This window comes from Podarcis pityusensis (genome assembly GCF_964106645.2).
Source record: "Podarcis pityusensis genome assembly, chromosome: 7".
NCBI classification, from domain to species: Eukaryota; Metazoa; Chordata; class Lepidosauria; order Squamata; family Lacertidae; genus Podarcis; species Podarcis pityusensis.
Genome location: NC_138031.1, coordinates 78,041,325 through 78,059,401, shown reverse-complemented (window position 1 = coordinate 78,059,401; position 18,077 = coordinate 78,041,325). Strand labels below are relative to the sequence as shown.

At 44.0% G+C, this 18,077-nt stretch overlaps 1 protein-coding gene across 6 annotated transcripts in view; it reads left to right on the top strand.

The window, feature by feature from the left end:
- TRIO (trio Rho guanine nucleotide exchange factor) overlaps positions 1 to 18,077 on the top strand; it is a 263,757-nt gene that overhangs the window by 27,542 nt on the left and 218,138 nt on the right. Inside the window, exon 1 of one of the 6 annotated variants that reach the window (XM_081014563.1) lies at positions 15,036 to 15,120. The exons of the other annotated variants lie outside the window; for them this stretch is intronic. Within the exon in view, the coding sequence (XP_080870689.1) occupies positions 15,051 to 15,120 (70 nt within the window). The 5' untranslated portion in view covers positions 15,036 to 15,050. Of the gene's footprint in view, positions 1 to 15,035; positions 15,121 to 18,077 lie in introns of those variants that run through there. 6 annotated transcript variants of the gene reach the window in all.

The following is an 18,077-nucleotide window of genomic DNA, read 5'->3' as shown; positions in this document are numbered from 1 at the left end:
CCCCACAAATAACCCAGAGATGCATTTTAAATAAAAGCACATGTTCTACTCATGTAAAAACACCAGGCAGGCCCCACAAATAATCCAGAGATGCATTTTAAATAATAGGACACATTCTGCCCATGTAAAAACACACTGATTCCCGGGCTGTCCACAGGCTGGATTGAGAAGGCGATTGCACCTCATCCGGCCCCCAGGCCTTAGGTTGCCTACCCCTGCTGTAGATTATTTGTCGTTGAAGTGGCATCCTGGGGTCACTCGCACAGAATCCCCACACTAACAGCACAGTGACCCACGTTTCTCTTTATTGCACACCTGGGACAGCAATAGTACACCTTTGCTGGGAGCAACCAGCGTTCATTGTGTGCAGCCCAAGCTTCCTCTGCCTCAGAATACATTTTAAACCTTATAAACCTTTCCGGGGCAGAAGCATCTGTTCCCCACTAAGGTGGTTCTTCTGCACCTTTCACTTCAGCGCTGTTCTCATCGATCTTTCCCTCACAGTTTTGTTTTCAGCCCTTCCGCTGGCTGGCAGGGTAGGTGGACCTGGGGTCATGTAAACCTCACAAAGTGTGTGCCATCCAGTTCTTTCCTGTGGGGTAGCTTCAGATATGAGGGTCAGCACCATAAACCCCTGGCTAACAGTTTAATTAGATTAACTCGCTTTGATCACTCAACCGGGGGTGAGTTTTAATTAGCTTTCAATCCTCTGTGTGTGCAGTTGTTTTGCTGTTCCCACACAATTTGTCTGTCTTGCCCTGTTTCTTGCCCACTTAATTCTCTGATGCAGATTGTCAAACTTATTCTGCATTAAATCCATTTTTTCTCTTAACACCATGTGCCTACTGTTCTCTTTTTACTGGAATGGTTTTACTTGTTCCTTTAGCTGTATTTTTTTATTATTATTAATTACTGTACAGTGGGACCTCAGGTTACATACACTTCAGGTTACATACGCTTCAGGTTACACACTCCGCTAACGTAGAAATAGTGCTTCAGGTTAAGAACTTTGCTTCAGGATAAGAACAGAAATCGGGCTCCGGCGGCGCAGCAGCAGCAGGAGTCCCCATTAGCTAAAGTGGTGTTTCAGGTTAAGAACAGTTTCAGGTTAAGTACAGACCTCCGGAACGAATTTAGTACATAACCCGAGGTACTACTGTATTATATTATTGCAACCTGCCCTGAGGCATGATGATGAAAGGCAGAAAAAGACACCTTATCTATTAATAAATAGGTAGCTTTAAAACAACATTCTCTCCTTTCCAGGCTATCTGTTTTGCAATTGAAACTTTTGAGGCTGACTTACCTGTGTTACTGAATGGGCTTGAAAAAAAGGACCCAGGGAAAGCAGGGAAAGGAATTGGGAGAAAGAGTTTTTGTAATGTATGGAACTTGCTGTGACAGCAAAAAACCCCCACTTCTGATAGTACGTATGGGAGAAGCGGAAGATGGGACAATTCCATCCTGCCTGAGAAGAGAACATTTAAATGGGACATCTTCTTTGTTCCCTTCATGCCTTCTCTCAGCCATCACAAAATACGGTGATGGCCCCCAATTAGATGGCTTTAAAACAGGATTAAACAGATTCATGGAGGATGATATTGTCAATAACAACAAGTTCCTCTTGAGGCTGAGAAGCAGTATGCCTTCGAATTCCAGTTGCTAGAGTGGGAAAGTGCTATTGTGACCATATCCTGAGACACCTTATGGGTAACTATGGGGTGCTGGGCTAAATAACATCTCATCTGATCAAGCAGACCAGCTATGTTACAGCATGGTAACTGAGGTTTTTAGTTCTTTTGATTCATGATTAGAAGCAGTGGGTTCAGTTGTCTTTTGAGACTTAGGTTGGAGCGAACTGGTTTGAATTTTTTATTGTTATTATTTTAAAAAGTTGTGATAAAAATATTTGGTGTTTAGTTCATAGAATTGTAGAGCTGGAAGAGACCCTAAGGTTCATCTAGTCCAGGGGTCAGCAAACTTTTTCATCAGGGGGCCGGTCCACTGTCTCTTAGACCTTGTGGGGGGCCGGACTATATTTTTTGGGGAAAAATGAACGAATTCCTATGCCCCACAAATAACCCAGAGATGCATTTTAAATAAAAGCACACATTCTACTCGTGTAAAAACACCAGGCAGGCCCCACAAATAACCCAGAGATGCCTTTTAAATAAAAGGACACATTCTACTCACGTAAAAACATGCTGCTTCCTGGACCATCCGTGGGCCGGATTTAGAAGGTGATGGGTTTTAGTTTGCCTACCCATGATCTAGTCCAACCCCTACAGTGCAAGAATATGCAGCTAGCCCATACAGGGATCAAACACACGAACGTGTGGCGCTACCAGCACCACACTCTAATCAAGTGAGCTCAAAGCACTTGGTATTCACTTCAGTCATCCTTAAAACAGCCCTGCAAAGTAGGTCACTGCTATTCTCAGGTTAATGAATAGAGGAATGAGATTGAATGATGTCTTGCTTGGCATCACCTGGTGGCCCAGAAGATGTTCCTTCTCTCTCTTTTTTGTAAACATTTTACAAAAACTAAACCATTCAGTACAGTGGTACCTCTAGTTACCAACTTAATTCATTCCGGAGGTCCGTTCTTAACCTGAAACTGTTCTTAACTAGAGGCGTGCTTTCGCTAATGTGGCCTCTTGCTGCCGCTGCGCCGCCAGCACACAATTTCCGTTCTCATCCTGGGGCAAAGTTCTCAACTCGAGGGAACTCTTCCAGGTTAGGGGAGTTTGTAACCTGAAGCGTTTGTAACTTGAGGCATTTGTAATTCGAGGTACCACTGTATTCCTTTACTGCATCCATCAAAACTTGTTTACACTGTTGGATTTATCTTAATGCTGCCAGCGTTTGCAACTGTACACAATTGTTTCCTATATATTCAATAAATGTTTTCCAATCTTCTTTAAACGTATGTTGTTCTTGTTCTCTTATTCTATATGTTAAGTCTGCGAATTGTGCATATTCTGTCAACTTAAGTTGCCATTCAGCTTTGGTTGGGACTTCGCTTGTTTTCCAATTTGGGGCTAACAAAACACGGGCCGCAGTAGTAGCATACATAAATAACCTTTTTTGACACCTGGGGATTTCAGTCTGAATTATCCCCAACAGAAAGGACTCTGGTTTTTTGGGGGGAAAGTATGGTACTTTTAAACATTTTTCAGAAGACGCTTCTTCCTTCTGCGGTTCAAAGAAACAGCACTCCCAATCTTTCCATACTGTGTTCCAGGGTGGAAATACTTATTTATTTATATCACCCTTCCTCTCACAGAGGGGTAGGGTGGGTCATGCAGTAAAAACACCCCAATTGCAGTGGTACCTCAGGTTACATACGCTTCAGGTTACATACGTTTCAGGTTACAGACTCCGCTAACCCAGAAATATTACCTCAGGTTAAGAACTTTGGTTCAGGATGAGAACAGAAATCGTGCTCTGGCGGCACAGCGGAAGCAGGAGGCCCCATTAGCTAAAGTGGTGCTTCAGGTAAAGAACAGTTTCAGGTTAAGAACAGACCTCCAGAACGAATTAAGTTCTTAATCCGAGGTACCACTGTACGGTGAAACATAATCATAAAGAAATCCATTGCAGCAACTAAGCTAACAGTAATACTTCAAACCCTGTGTGTGTGTGTGTGTGTGTGTGTGTATAAAACCACTTTATTGGCAGCGTGACCCTAGTCTACATTTACCCCTGGCACCCCCGAAATCTGTTCTGGAGGTTGCTGCAACCCTCTGGAGTAGATTTAGGGAGGTTGCAGGAGGGGAGATAACGTTATGGAAGCTGAAATATTGCGTTGGTGGAACATCTTGGTTGAATACCACCCATGAGAGACAGTTCTTCTTACTAGGGGAAGAAATGGCTGATCTGGAACCCCAGACACCTTTCAGAAAGCCCTGGCTTTCTCCTTTAATTCATAGCCGGGTTCTTAAATCATAAGATGAGAATATCAGTGAAGGCCCCAACCCACCAACGGTCCATTTGTGTGGGGAGGAGGAACTGCATCCCTGCACTGAAAGCTTGCCCTTAACTTGTATTTTTCAACCAAACGTGAGGCAGAATCTTCCCTTATGACCTCTGGAACTTGAAGCAGAAGTGAATTCCGAAAAGGCTCATTTGCTGCCTCCAAAACGGCCGCCTTCGTACACTTTGACATGTCGCCTCACTTCTGAGTCTTGTGTTTTTGGGAGTGGGTGGAGGCAAATGACGTTGGGCTTGCTGTTCGATAAATAGAAGTATTGAGACCCGGCCAAGACACGGGTCATAAGGGAAGTACTGAATCAGAAGCTCTCTCCTAAATAAGGCGTCTGTTTTTAAAAACACAAACCTTTTGCCTCCTGTATCTGCTGCTCCCTGGATGGCTGAATCGCTCGTTTTTATACATGAGTAAAGTGTGACTGGTGCTGTGAATCATCATTTGTTAACTCTCCATATCTGGTCTGTGTTGAAACTTTGCTTGTAAAGACCTAGAGAAAGTCTTTGTGCCCGAGATTAAAAAACAAAAATCAAACCCATGCTCAAAACTCTCCCTGTTTTGAGTTGGTGAAAGAATCTTTCTTTTCGCAAAATCCTCTGAATCAATAATTGCTTATTTGCCTTGCTTCTGCTCTTCCTCATAAAGAAGCATTGTCTGTTTGGCATTTCGTGAAATAATCAATGCTGGGTATGTTTGAGTATCTCCAACGAGGCGGCACAATTTGACGAACAGCCGTAAGGAAAACGGAAATATCAAACTTTCGGCGTAGCATTGCTCCGAAAAGGGTAGATTTTGATAATAACAATGAAAGGAAGTGTGCTTGTGTATGCATGTTTAGACTCCATTGTCTGTTGGTGGCGTTCAGTGAAGTTGGTGGGTTCTGAAACTTTTTGGAGGACAGCAGGCCTTGCGTCCAAGGGGAAATCTTGAGTCTCAGACTTTTCTTTCATGAAAACGCCTCCCGTGAGGCAATGAGACAAATCGGGCTCTACGAGGGATGGGAACCTTTTTGAATTGAGGGCCGTGTTCCTTCATGTGCCCATTTCTGTGGTGCATTGTGGCCACAGGCAAACAGTGGGTTGAGCAACAGATGCAACTCCTCCTTTAGGCGACTTTCCAGCTATGCAGGAGTCAGATATTTCTACAGAGAGACACATCTCTCCTTGCCCTTATCCAAGCAAGCAAGAAACATGTTCGCGGTTCAGGGATGCATTCCTGACAGGCAAAAAACGCTTGAAGGCGGGGAGCAGGGCTGATGAGTATTGTTATTATTTTGACGGTTACATTATCTCGTTATTTCCTCCAAGAAGTTCAAAGTGGTGTATAGGGTGTCTCCCTCCTCATGTTTTCTTCACAACAGCCCTGTGAGGTCGGTTGGGCTGAGAGACAGCGACTGGTCCAAGGTCACCCCAGTGAGGGATGTCGGGATTTGAACCCATGTCTCTCGTGTTTCTAGTCTAGTACCATCCAGTTTGTGTTACGCCTGAGGAGATAGACCCACTGACTTGGAGGGTTTCCTCCCCTCTTCATAGTAAAGGTTCTGTGTGTGTTTGTGTACGAATGCAACAAAAACTAGGTTAAGATGGGTAAATGTTAAATTGTAGGTATAAAAGTGATGCAATGAGATATGGGCTGCTTTTATCAATTGCACAACTAATATCTTCCGTATCTCTTTGTTAGGTATTACGGACACTAATTAGTTGGTGTCTGATTTGTACTCAGTGTTGCCATGTACTTGGGTTTAATTTCTTTGGAAGAACTTGTATTAATTCATCTTGTATTTTTATGCTGTGAACCACCCTGACATCTGCGGATGAAAATATCATTTAATAAATAATAATATCTCATTTAATATAATGATGGTGATATAAATGGTAGTAAAATGCTTGGGCCCTGATCCCAGTGAAGTCAAGCTCCTGTCAGCAGCAATGAGACTTGAATTATTTTTATTTTTTAAAACAAATTTTATATATACCACTTGATCGTAAGACAGCCTCTAAGGAATTTAAAATATATTAAATGCGTACTGCTGATGCTTAAAGCTGCATGCTAGGCAGCAGAGGGACGCGGGTGGCGCTGTGGTCTAAACCACTGAGCCTCTTGGGCTTGCCGATTGGAAGGTTGGCGGTTCGAATCCCCATGATATGGGGTGAGCTCCTGTTGCTCTGCTCCCATCTCCTGCCAACCTAGCAGTTTGAAAGCACGCCAGAGCAAGTAGATATATAGATACCGCCCTGGTGGGAAAGTAAAAGGCACTTCGTTGCAGTCTTGCTTCTGTCACGGTATCTCATTGTGCCAGAAGCAGTTTAGTCATGCTGACCACATGACCGGAAAGCTGCCTGTGGACAAACACCGGCTCCCTTGGCCTGAAAGCGAGATGAGCACCGCAACCCCATAGTCGCCTTTGACTGGACTTAACTATCCAGGGGTCCTTTACCTTTATTTTTATTAAAAACCCCCACAAACAAACAAAACCTGCTAAGCAATGTGCTTCTTCAACCCTGAAGCATTTTCTAAATATCTCGTTTCCCATGTTTTATTGTTAGCCTTTGAGTTATCTGGATTCACCTTTTCTGTGCTCCTAAGTTTGTGATACACAAGCAGTTGGCACCCTAATGCATTCCTGAAATATCTTGGTGTAACCAAGGAAGCTGGATGGGTTGTCAGCCGCATAATTGTGTGTTGAGTATCTTTTGCCCATTGCCAAAGGTCTTTGGCTGCAATCCTAGATGCACTTACTTGGAGATAAGTCCCACTGAAGTCAATGATGCTTCCTTCTGGGTAAGCATATCCAAGGTAGTACTCACATTTCTTAACAGCAGTCGGGAGCTAAAAGGGGGGGGAGGAGCAGGATACTTGCATCATTTTGACCGATGGTACTCCTTCTGAGAAGCTATTCCAAAATCAAAAGCAATCTGAAAAACAATTTGGTGTAGCCAAAGCTGAGAGGAATGAGTTACCGTATTTTTTGCTCTATAAGACTCACTTTTCCCCTCCTAAAAAGTAAGGGGAAGTGTGTGCGTGTCCTATGGAGCGAATGCAGGCTGCGCAGCTATCACAGAAGCCAGAACAACAAGAGGGATTACTGCTTTCACTGCGCAGCGATCCCTCTTGCTGTTCTGGCTTCTGAGATTCAGAATATTTTTTTTCTTGTTTTCCTCCTCCAAAAACTAGGTGCGTCTTGTGTTCTGGTGCATCTTATAGAGCGAAAAATACGGTAACCTGTTCCAAATCAGGAGGTCTCTATAATATTCTGAGCCAATCAAGTCTGCTGATCAACGAAAGGTGGCAATTTTTTCTTCAACAGGAAACATTGCATTTTCACTTGACGCTGCTGTGCTGGCTTTTGCACACGCGACTCCTAGTAGCAAGAAAATTGCATAGCTTGGCATTTTCTAAGGCTTCGCATTAGTAATTGCCCCCGATTCGTAATTGCACTGCAATTCAGTGGCTCAATTGATTGTAAACACACTAAAAACAATACTTCCCCACATCCCAGTTGCCAGCATAGCACCTTGCCTTACAGGAAAAAAATGCCTGAGGGGTGTGCACTGAATAATTACTCCCATTTAAAATTTCTGAGTTGAGCATATGTAAGAATTTTGTTCGATGAAAGTAAATCCATCTTATATGTAACATAGATTGACTTCAAAACTGCTTCCTCCAACTCTCCCCTCCATTTAACTGTTGTACAGTGTTAGGTTTCCTTTGACATCATGGAATCAAGGTTTGAAGCTGGTTCCAAATCCTGATTGATTGATTGATTGATTGTACTGCCCTTCATCACAAGATTTCAGGCTGAAGTCAACAGTTGTGTTGGCCGAGTGACCTTCCCTGAGGCACAAGCCTAGGCACACAGTCTGGAGGTCCTGGGCTGCCCAGATGACAAGACCCCGTTCCAAGCCTAACTGATGTGGTCCAAAGGAAAGCAGAGAAATACATTTGGCGCCAGCTTGTCCACAGGAGTTGACGGAAGGAGACCTACAAGGTGCCTTCCAACCGTGTTAGATATTCCACTTTGGATTTCTGTAGGGTTTACTTCTCCTTTCCTTCTTCCAAAGATAGCCCCTGCAAAGCAGCAGAGATTTAGGGTCAGAGTTTTCCTTCTCTTGGATGGGCTGCCTTCCCAGGTTGCTGCACCTTACTTTCCTATACAGCATGTGCAGAAACTGCTTTTGTGACCCACAAATGGTCTTGTCCGCTCAATCCGCCAGGGTCTGTCTTTGTATGCAGAGCAAGTCCCTAACTTGGCTACCCTGTCCTGGTTTAGCTGCCCGGTTGAAGCCGTTCCTGTGCTGTGGCCACTGTCACATGCTGACAGCTTCTAGGAGCCACAGATAAAAGTGGACCAAAGGTGGACAAAATAGCCCAGATGGGGCACGACATGTTCCCCACCAGATTTAGTACCCCCTTCTTTCTTTCTCTGGCAATCGCTTGTAGCCGAGTAAGATTGTCTTCCATGAACACGGTCTTAACAGTAAGTGACTATGGAGGTCAATTCTGGATCCACACGTCCTTCCACAGTAGGGACATAGGTTTCTGGGCAGGAGTTGGTCAAGGTGAGGGTTTGCCAAGCATGCCTTCCTCTTAGCATGTTTCTTCCTTTCGTCCTGAGTTCCAGTGTCTTCGAAGCCCATAACACCTTTGGTAAAGGCTGTTCTCCAACTGGAGCACTCGCAGGCCAGTGTTTCCCAGTTGTCGGTGTTCATACTACATTTATTTTTTTTTAGATTTGCCTTGAGAGAATCTTTAAACCTCTTTTGTTGACCACCAGCATTACACTTTCCATTTTTAAGCTTGGAATAGAGTAGTTGCTTTGGAAGACGATAATCAGGTGTCCACACAACATGACCAGTCCAATGAAGTTGATGTTGAAGAATCATTTCTTTGGCACTGGTGATCTTTGCTTCTTCCAGTACATTGGCATTAGTATGCCCGTCTTCCCAAGTGATGGAATCTTTTGAGGAGTTGGAGATGGCTTTTCTAAGTGGTCCATGTTTCATAAGCATACAGTAAGGTTGATAATACAGTACCTTTGTAAACAGGCATTCTGGTTTTCCTGTGAGTGTCCTGGTCCTCAAGCGCTCTGCACTTCAATAAGGAGAAAGCTGCAGTCGCAGAGCTCAGGCGATGCTGGATTTTGGCATCAATATCGGCCCTTGTGGAACGATAACTGCTGTCAGCCATCTCACCTGGCTTCATTAAACAGAGAGCCAAGACAGTGAGGCCCTCTACTTCAGAATCATAGAAACATAGAATTGTAGAGTTGGATGAAACCCTCTACACTAACCCCCTGCAATTCAGGGGTATGCAGCTGTCCCACACAGTGTTCGAACCTGCAACCTTGGCATTATCAGCACCATGCTCGAACCAACTGAGCTAGCCTGACCTGTCATGTGGTTTTTGCTCTGCCAGGACCGTTTCATCTTGATCACAAGTAACATCATGAAAGTGCTAATGCTTAGAGGTCCTTCTTTGTCTCTGTACCGAATTCTTCACGCTTTCAAAAATGCTCCACAATCTCTCAAACTTCACTATTGACAGCAGCACAAAAAAGAGAGGACCCCCCCCCAAAAAAAGAAACGGCTGGTTATCCTATTCCATTAGAACTGTTTCCTGCTTTGCATGGATACATAAAAGATAGGATGGAGTCTCTAAAAGTGGCTGCTCAGCTCTTAACAGGTGGCCCTATAATATCTGTATTGAGAGAGATTCTGTATAATGCGCCGGTTACTTAGGAACTGGGATATTGCTTCTGTGATTGTGTAAACTAGCTTAGAGAACATGCTAGAGAAGAAAAACAATTTAATTGTTTTTGGTAGCGTACTCCTGCTGGATTGCCGTTAGCTCTGGGAAAGGCTAACTGCAGGAGCAAGAAGGCTTGCATGGGAAGATATAGTCTTTTAGGTACATATTCTGGACCTTCAGTTGAGCATGGCTGTCACACCACCACATGTCAAATATTCTTCGACGCAGAGCACATTGCAGGTATTTAATTTAAAGGTAACCAAAGGTATGTCTCACTGTGGCCAAGTCTGATCTTCTTAGGAGTGGGTTTATTTAGATGCTGGACCTCAGCATCCTTGGCCATAACTTCTACTGGAGTATCCAAGAGCACTCCCAGACCAGAAACGTTTAATTTCGAGGGGAACACAATGGCATACAAGACAGGCTGAACCTCTGCTCCCAGATCAGTTGACGTCCTTTGTTCTTCCTGATTAGGCTTCGTTTTGTTAGTCTTTGACTAGTCTATTTTTGCTTCCCAGAACTGATTCAGAATATCAGCAGCTTTTCTGAAACTGAGAGAGAAAGCCTTGTTAGGTACACTCTTGGGAGAAGGTCATGTCCATTTTATAACAGCTGCACTGGTTTCTAGTAGGTTTCTGGACACAATTCATTAAAGACCTAAAATGCTTTGAGCCCAAGGTAGCTAAAGGACCAGCTCCCCCCTATAGGCCTGCCTACTTTTTAAAATCTGCCGAGCAGGATTTCCTCCACATCCCATGATTTGGGGAGACACAGCTGGCCGGGGCATTAGAGAGGACGTTCTTTGGGGCAAATTGATTTGGTCCCCTTTCTTGGCATTATATTTGCTTCCCTGACACCACATCAGCCTGTCAGTGCATGTTCTCCAGACAGATGACAAATGCTGGGGTTTGGTGCTTTGTTTTTGAAAATTGAATATTACTTGCTTCACCGGGCTTTGATTCTCTCCCCCCCCCCCAGCACCACAAACACATACATAGGCTTTCTTATGAGAAACAGGTCACTTAGTCAGTGCTTCCTGGTCAAATAAAACAATGTTGTGACACGCAAACTGGCTTCATGATGACGCCAGTTCCACAACCGTAGCAGAAGCACTGCTTTGAACCTGTTTGTGATGTCTTTATGATGCTGCAACAAATGCACCTGGTTTTCAAACTTTCTATAGCTAAGGACCCCTCAAGCATTGCAGGGGATTCTGGGTAATTCCAACGCATATCATGTGGCAAATTGGCCAGGCTTAGGCCTCTTGGTGGCCTTCTGTGAGAATGAGCACACACAATGCTTCCTGCCATATTTGCATTGCAGTTTTTCAGTGGTGGGCAATGTTTATTTTATAATTTTTTATTAAGTTTTCTGTTTTACAATTTAAAATACTCTGTTTTCCATCCTTAAGATATCAACGACTTCCCTTCTTCTCTTTCCATGGTTCATTTTACATATCACAAATCCCTGCATATTTTACGAAAACTTGAACTGGTGGAGGTGGTTGCTGCAACATCTCCATAGTGCCCAGACCTGGAAGTAGCTGCCCGGACACTAGGTTGGTGCATGTAGCCACCCAGAGCTATAGAAACGACTGTGGTATCTTTGACCATAAAGAGTTAACTGTCTGCCGTGTGCATTCCTTAGCTTCAATGCTTCAGGTGAAATACCTGAATTTCTGTGCTTGGAAGTTCAAGTTAATAAGGAAGCTGAGCCACTGCTGCAAAGGAGGTGAAAACGTCTATTCTAGTACAAATGTTTTACTAGGAAGAAAGGGGGGGGGGGAATGCTTTCGGATACCAAATACTCCAGTAAAAAGCGCCACTTGATGACTTTAACTTGGTGTTGGCTGAGATTTCAGAAATTGCCTTTGAAATCTGGCGAGAATATGCTTCTGTGTAATAACAAAAACGTCCTCCAATTGCTTCCTCTTGCATGCTCTGTAACCTATCATTACCAGAAAAAAATTAGTTGTTTTTTTTTTACTGGTCAAGCTCATCTGTCTGTAGTTAGGCGGAGAAATCTGTACGCCATAGATGAGTCATTTTCAGCACTGACTCAGATCCTTTTCTCGACTCTTTTGGAAGGAGATGCTCACTTCAAAACCTTCTGGAACTGAAGGCTTGGCTGCCGCGTTTGCCTCTTAATAATGAGCTATGTGAGCAGAATCTGCTTCTCTTCCTGAACAGGCCTCTAGGGATAGGGAGTGGGGCAAGGATTGCTTTGGGTCAGTTGTACTGCTTTGCATTGCATTTTCCTTAGGTAAGAGCAGGGGTTGGCAAGGTTTACCTCACCTGGGCCCGTTCACTCCAGCGCAGACCCCTCCATGGGCCTGATTTCTGGCGCCTGCGCAGACACGATTTCTGCTTCCTGCGGAAACAAGTCCCCGCGTCGTGCTGCACCATTTTAGCTCAATGCGCGGGGACTCACCAAGTGGGTGGCTCAGTTCAGGGGCGGCTCGTGGGCCAGTTAAATGGCCCCCGTGGGCCGCTTGTGGCCCATGGGCCTTAGGTTGCCGACCCTTGGGTAAGAGCATAAGGAACCCCCCCCCCCCCCGATTCAGTAGTGGTGAGGTGTTGTTGTTGCTGTTGTTGTTTAGTCGTTTAGTCATGTCCGACTCTTCGTGACCCCATGGACCAGAGCATGCCAGGCACTCCTGTCTTCCACTGCCTCCCGCAGTTTGGTCAAACTCATGTTCATAGCTTCGAGAACACTGTCCATCCATCTCGTCCTCTGTCGTCCCCTTCTCCTTGTGCCCACCATCTTCCCCAACACCAGGGTCTTTTCCAGGGAGTCTTCTCTTCTCATGAGGTGGCCAAAGTATTGGAGCCTCAGCTTCATGATTTGTCCTTCCAGTGAGCACTCAGGATGATTTCCTTCAGAATGGATAGGTTTGATCTTCTTGCAGTCCATGGGACTTTCAAGAGTCTCCTCCAGCACCATAATTCAAAAGTATCAATTCTTCGGCGATCAGCCTTCTTTGTGGTCCAGCTCTCACTTCCATACATCACTACTGGGAAAACCATAGCTTTAGCTATACGGACCTTTGTTGGCAAGGTGATGTCTCTGCTTTTTAAGATGCTGTCTAGGTTTGTCATTGCTTTTCTCCCAAGACACAGGCGTCTTTTAATTTCGTGGCTGCTGTCACCATCTGCAGTAATCACGGAGCCCAAGAAAGTAAAGCACCCGCAAAGGTGTTCCATGAAGCTGCCACCCTATTTAAATGTTGCTTGCTGTGGGTGCTGGGCTACTTGCTTCTGCACCAGTGGAATATCCTCCTGTGACCCAGGCAGTCTGCATGCTGCGCCGTTTGTGTTGGACAGAGCCTCTTAAAGTCTTAATAAGACACTAGCTGTGGGAAACAGCTATAGGATTAAGTGCTTTCTGCATTTGGGCTCCATCTGCACGAAGCATTTAAAACAGCATCGTACCACTTTAAATGGTTGTGGTTCCCCCCGCCGCCGAGTACCCTGGGAACTGTAGTTTGTTAAGGGTGCTTAGGGTTGTTAGGAGACCCCCGTTCCCCTCACAGAGCTAAAATTCCCAGATTTCCCAGAGGGATTTATTGTTACACCACTCTGGGAACTGTAGCTTTGTGAGGGGAACGGGGGTTTGCTAATAACTCTCACCTGGTCCCCCTACTCGCTTACCAGGCAGGTGGGGTATAAATAATAAAACTGTTAGAATTATTATAATTTTTATTTTGCCTTCTTGGGGCAGTTGGGACTCTGCTCAGATAATGAGCGGAGGAAGTCTATAAGCTAATCTTGGCGGTTTTGCTACTTGCCTTCCTTCAGTAGAAATGATTTAGTACAAAATGTTTAACTTTCTCCCCTGTCCAGGCTTTGTTTTAAAACAAGCTGCTTAAACCAATGTGTGTGTGGTTGGTTTTTTTATAGTACAGGTCCAACCAGTCTGAACCTTCCTGCTTTCCGTAGCGTTTTAAGGATTGTGTAGTTTAAGATCCAAATTGTCCTGAAATTGGCAACTGCTTGGCGCCCAAGCCTTACTAGGAGGGGGAGTCTGTCAATTTCCTGCAAGTACCTTATAGCAAAGTCTCCTACGTTTACTGTAAAACTCTCCAACGTCAGCTTTTAGAAGCTGTTTTGCATAACATGAAGCTGCATGTGGGGAAAACATATATGCGCTTTGCTACTAATGTGGGTCCAATTGAGACCACGTGGAGATCTCTGAATACCAGGTTGGTGACTAGGGAAAGCAAAATGTCACTTAGAGAAGGATCTGAAATATTTTCCTTTAATTAGTTTTATTCTGGATTGTTTTGTTTGATTTTTTTTCTTTATGCGTTGCAAACTGCTTTGGGGTTTGTTCTTTAAAATATAAAGCGGTATAAAAATGGAATCAATAATAATAATGATGATAATGATAATAATAATATTAGGGAAAGGGGAACAGTGTCTAGACCATGGGTAGGCAAACTAAGGCCCTGCGGCCGGATCTGGCCCAATTGCCTTCTAAATCCGGCCTGCGGATGGTCTGGGAATTAGTATGTTTTTACATGAGTAGAATGTGTGCTTTTATTTAAAATGCATCTCTGGGTTATTTGTGGGGCACAGGAATTCGTTCATTATTTTTCCCAGAATATAGTCCGGCCCCCCACAAGGTCTGAGGGACATTGGACCGGCCCCCTGCTGAAAAAGTTTGCTGACCCCTGGTCTAGATTTGCTATGGTGGCGACTGCAGCCCAGGTTTAAGGTGCCATTTGGCGATTAGATTTTATGTCTTGAGTTTCTAACCGCGTGTGTGTGTGTGTAGCGCTGAATAAAGCACGTACTGTTGGCATGCCGCGGGCAGATAAACACTGACCAGCACTCCTTTCCAAAGCAGTAATATTAATGATAACCGAAAGTTTTAGCTTAAGGCAAAGCATTAACAGCAGACCAACCAGTGGGTAAAATGCTTGCATGCATAGTACTTTTTTAAGTTCAGCTCACACAAATTAAACCTAAGCGAGTTTCTTTCTAGCATGTTGGTTAGCATTCTTAATTCCTGCAATTCTGACAGCAACCCCTCTTTCTGCGAAGATTTGTTTGCAGCCCTTTCACTACCCCGGTCTGGGACCTTTCCCTATAGCAGTACTGGCCATGTCCTGTCGTTAGCTGTGAACAGTTGCAGCTTGGTATTACCAGGGGATTAAAAGCAATCATTGCCAAAGCCTATTTGGTAGCAAATCCAGTCAAAGCAACTGTTGAGCAAGCTGACGTCCTCACAGGGTCTGGGAGGAAGATGTCGAAGCAGACGTCGTGCGCAGGGCAATGGGTGTTGTGAAGACCCCGATCTTTAACGCACAGCCATGGTGGAAGAAATACTGTATCTTCAAGATTTGCTGTTTCAGGAAGAGAGCAAGACAGAAAGGAGGGGAGGTAATTTAAGTTCAGCAAGAATTGGCTTTGGCTAGCCAGACGTTTGGCGCTGACCTAGTTTGTGCTTGCATTGAAGCAGTGAATTCCTAGAACCTGAAGCTGCCCTTGTCTTCCCTTTTTAAGAGGGGACCGTTTTGTTTTAGCAGTGAGCTTCAGGGTCTATGAGCAAGTATATTGATTTTTTTAAAATTAAAAAGCCCGTTTTTAAAGTTGTTGCTTTGATTATGCTCGAGATTTAGCCCTGTACTCAGCTGTTGCTTTTAGCTTCGTGTGTGTGAATGCTAATTAGCATTAAAGGGTTTGGTATAATTTCCTCTCTCTTAGAAATATGTGACTCTTTTTTTTACCAAATGGAAGCCAAAGAAAATGGAGGGTTGGTGATACTCTAAGAATGGCAGGCTGGTTTGTTGGTTAATAGTCATGTAGCTTGCTGAACCTATAAATAAATGTATTTAGTGTTTCATCATTTCTTCAGCTGCAGTCTAGGATCCATTGTCTTGGTGATTTTCTGCAGGTGATTTTATAATATACCAAATAGGAATGGTTCATTCCTATATGCTGTATAGAACATGCTCTATATAGTATATCAACCTTATTATTAATTGAACAGTGATTCATTTCGATGAGCCATTTAAAAAAATATAGTGCTGTCAATGTACAGGTCGTTTTGTTGAGTACCACAAGCCAAAACCCTAACGAGTTTCCAATTTAAGTGTTGACAAACGGAGAGGAGCAAATGAACAAATGCCTACATCATTTCCAGTTTGGTGCAGGGTGTTTGTGTGTGTAACTGTAAAGACCATACAATGCTTTGTTGTTAAAAACGTAGAAAAAAGAGAACCCTGGCCCGGTGACGGCATTTGGTTTGGCCTAAGAGGTGTCAATGCGTGTCTAATTTTAGAAGATGGCAGCATTCTTACTTGACACTGTTTCCTGGTAACCTTTTTGTTGATCCTTTCGAAAGGCATTTGAGAAGGAAAGTTACACGAGAAAATGCCTGGTATGTGACCTCATTTTCCATTTCTGTTTCCAGATGTAACACTGTAGAGTCTCTTGAAAAAATAATAATAACGGGACTCTGGTCGTGTGATGGAAATGGCTACAGGTTTAATAATCTGATATTCCAGGCAGAAAAGAGCTAGGAAGTAATCAAGCCTATAAATGGCTTTTTCGGGGGTTGGCATGATACGTGCTTCATCTTTGCCATCAGATAACCTTCTATGGATATTAAAAGCATAGGTCTGAAAACGAGTAATACAGATGTGATATTTGTTGGAGTGGCCACTTAAGCCGGAAAATTCCCAGCCAAGGAGACTCTTGGAAGATGAAAATGCTGAATAAAAATATTGACTTTGCCACTAGGCTGCATTAATGCAATTTACTTTTTAATCTTTTCATTTTGAGTCCCGGCCTTAATACATATTATAACATGAAAAACTGCAGTCGGGATTCCTGTGCTAAATATTACTGGCATCAGATGCTGTGCGAAATTTCTGTGGCTTTCACAGTCAGGTCCTCGTCTTTTTCGTGCGTGTGTTCCTGCCTATCGACTGATCTTTAGCAGCTCTCTGCTCTTCTTTACTGTCTCATTATGCAAATATTTTCAAGTGAACATAGATCTTCAGACAGATTTCCCCCCCCCCCTTTCCCAACTTCCTTTATGCATCTGTATCTAGGCTAAGCATTGTTGGACTCCAACTCCCATTAGCTGTAACCAGCATGGCGAATATTCAGAGATGTGTGCTAAAAAGCAAAACAAAACATGCCACTGCTGGTTATTAGGAATTAAAACTATTTCCTTGTCTAGAAGAAGGAATCAACTTGAAGATATACCACACACTGTAAGTGGCAACTTCTAACATTAAAAAAAACACACAATCTATGCTTCCGTGCTTGTGGTCAAATGTTACCATGATTGGAGTAACCTCAGGGCTTTTCTGATAGTCTCCAAAGTGATTGCTTGAAAAGCAAGCTCAGGTGGAGGATTCAAACGTGTTTTAATGATAATTCAGCTGCTCCTATTAGATGCTTAGCAAGCAGCAGCTGCTTACAGGCCCTGCCCATTGTTTGATACAGTGCAAGGCTTTCTCTTTATGTTGACTGTCGGTGCAGCCCAGCAGCACGGTTTGCAAGAATTTGTTTACCTGGTGGAAGGTGAGGAGTTTGCTAAGTGATGTGTGTGCAACTGTTGTATCCTGCTTTGGAAAGTGTACTTCAAACTTTATACTTTCAGTTTGCCCCACCCCTGCTGCAAAGCCACAGGCTCATATTGGTGATCTCAACCTATTGGTTTTAAATGATATTTACCGTTGTGTTGTGATTACAGTCCTATTACGAAGCTGTATGCATCTGTACAGACACAGCAAATGATTTGGGGGGCATTGGCTAGTACTTTGCATCGGGATTTGAAGTTCAGTGGGACCACCAGGCCTTTTTAGTGAGCGCTCATCTCCTTTCTCTCATATGGCAGGCGTATTTGGGGGTCCTTTGAGTGATGATTTAACCTGCTTCCTTTCTGTTCTGAAGTTGGGGGGCAAGAGGTGTGAATTTTGCTTCTCTTTGTGCTATTACAGTGGTACCTCGGGTTACGAGCTTAATTCGTTCCGGAGGTCCGTTCTTAACCTGAAACCGTTCTTAACCTGAGGCGTGCTTTCGCTAATGGGGGCCTCCCGCTGCCGTGCAATTTCTGTTCTCATCCTGGGGCAAAGTTCTTAACTTGAGGTACTACTTCCGGGTTAGCGGAGTTTGTAACCCAAAGTGTTTGTAACCCGAGGAACCACTGTATTACACTTGACGGTAGCGTGCATATTTTGCTACAGTGAATTGCCTCTGCAATTTTGTGTTGTCGTGGATTAATGGCATCTGATCTTGGTGATTTTGCACAGCGTCCTTAACTTTTCTATTGTGAGTCTTTTTCCATTGACAAAAAGGAAGGCCAGAGGTCAGGTTAAAGCAGC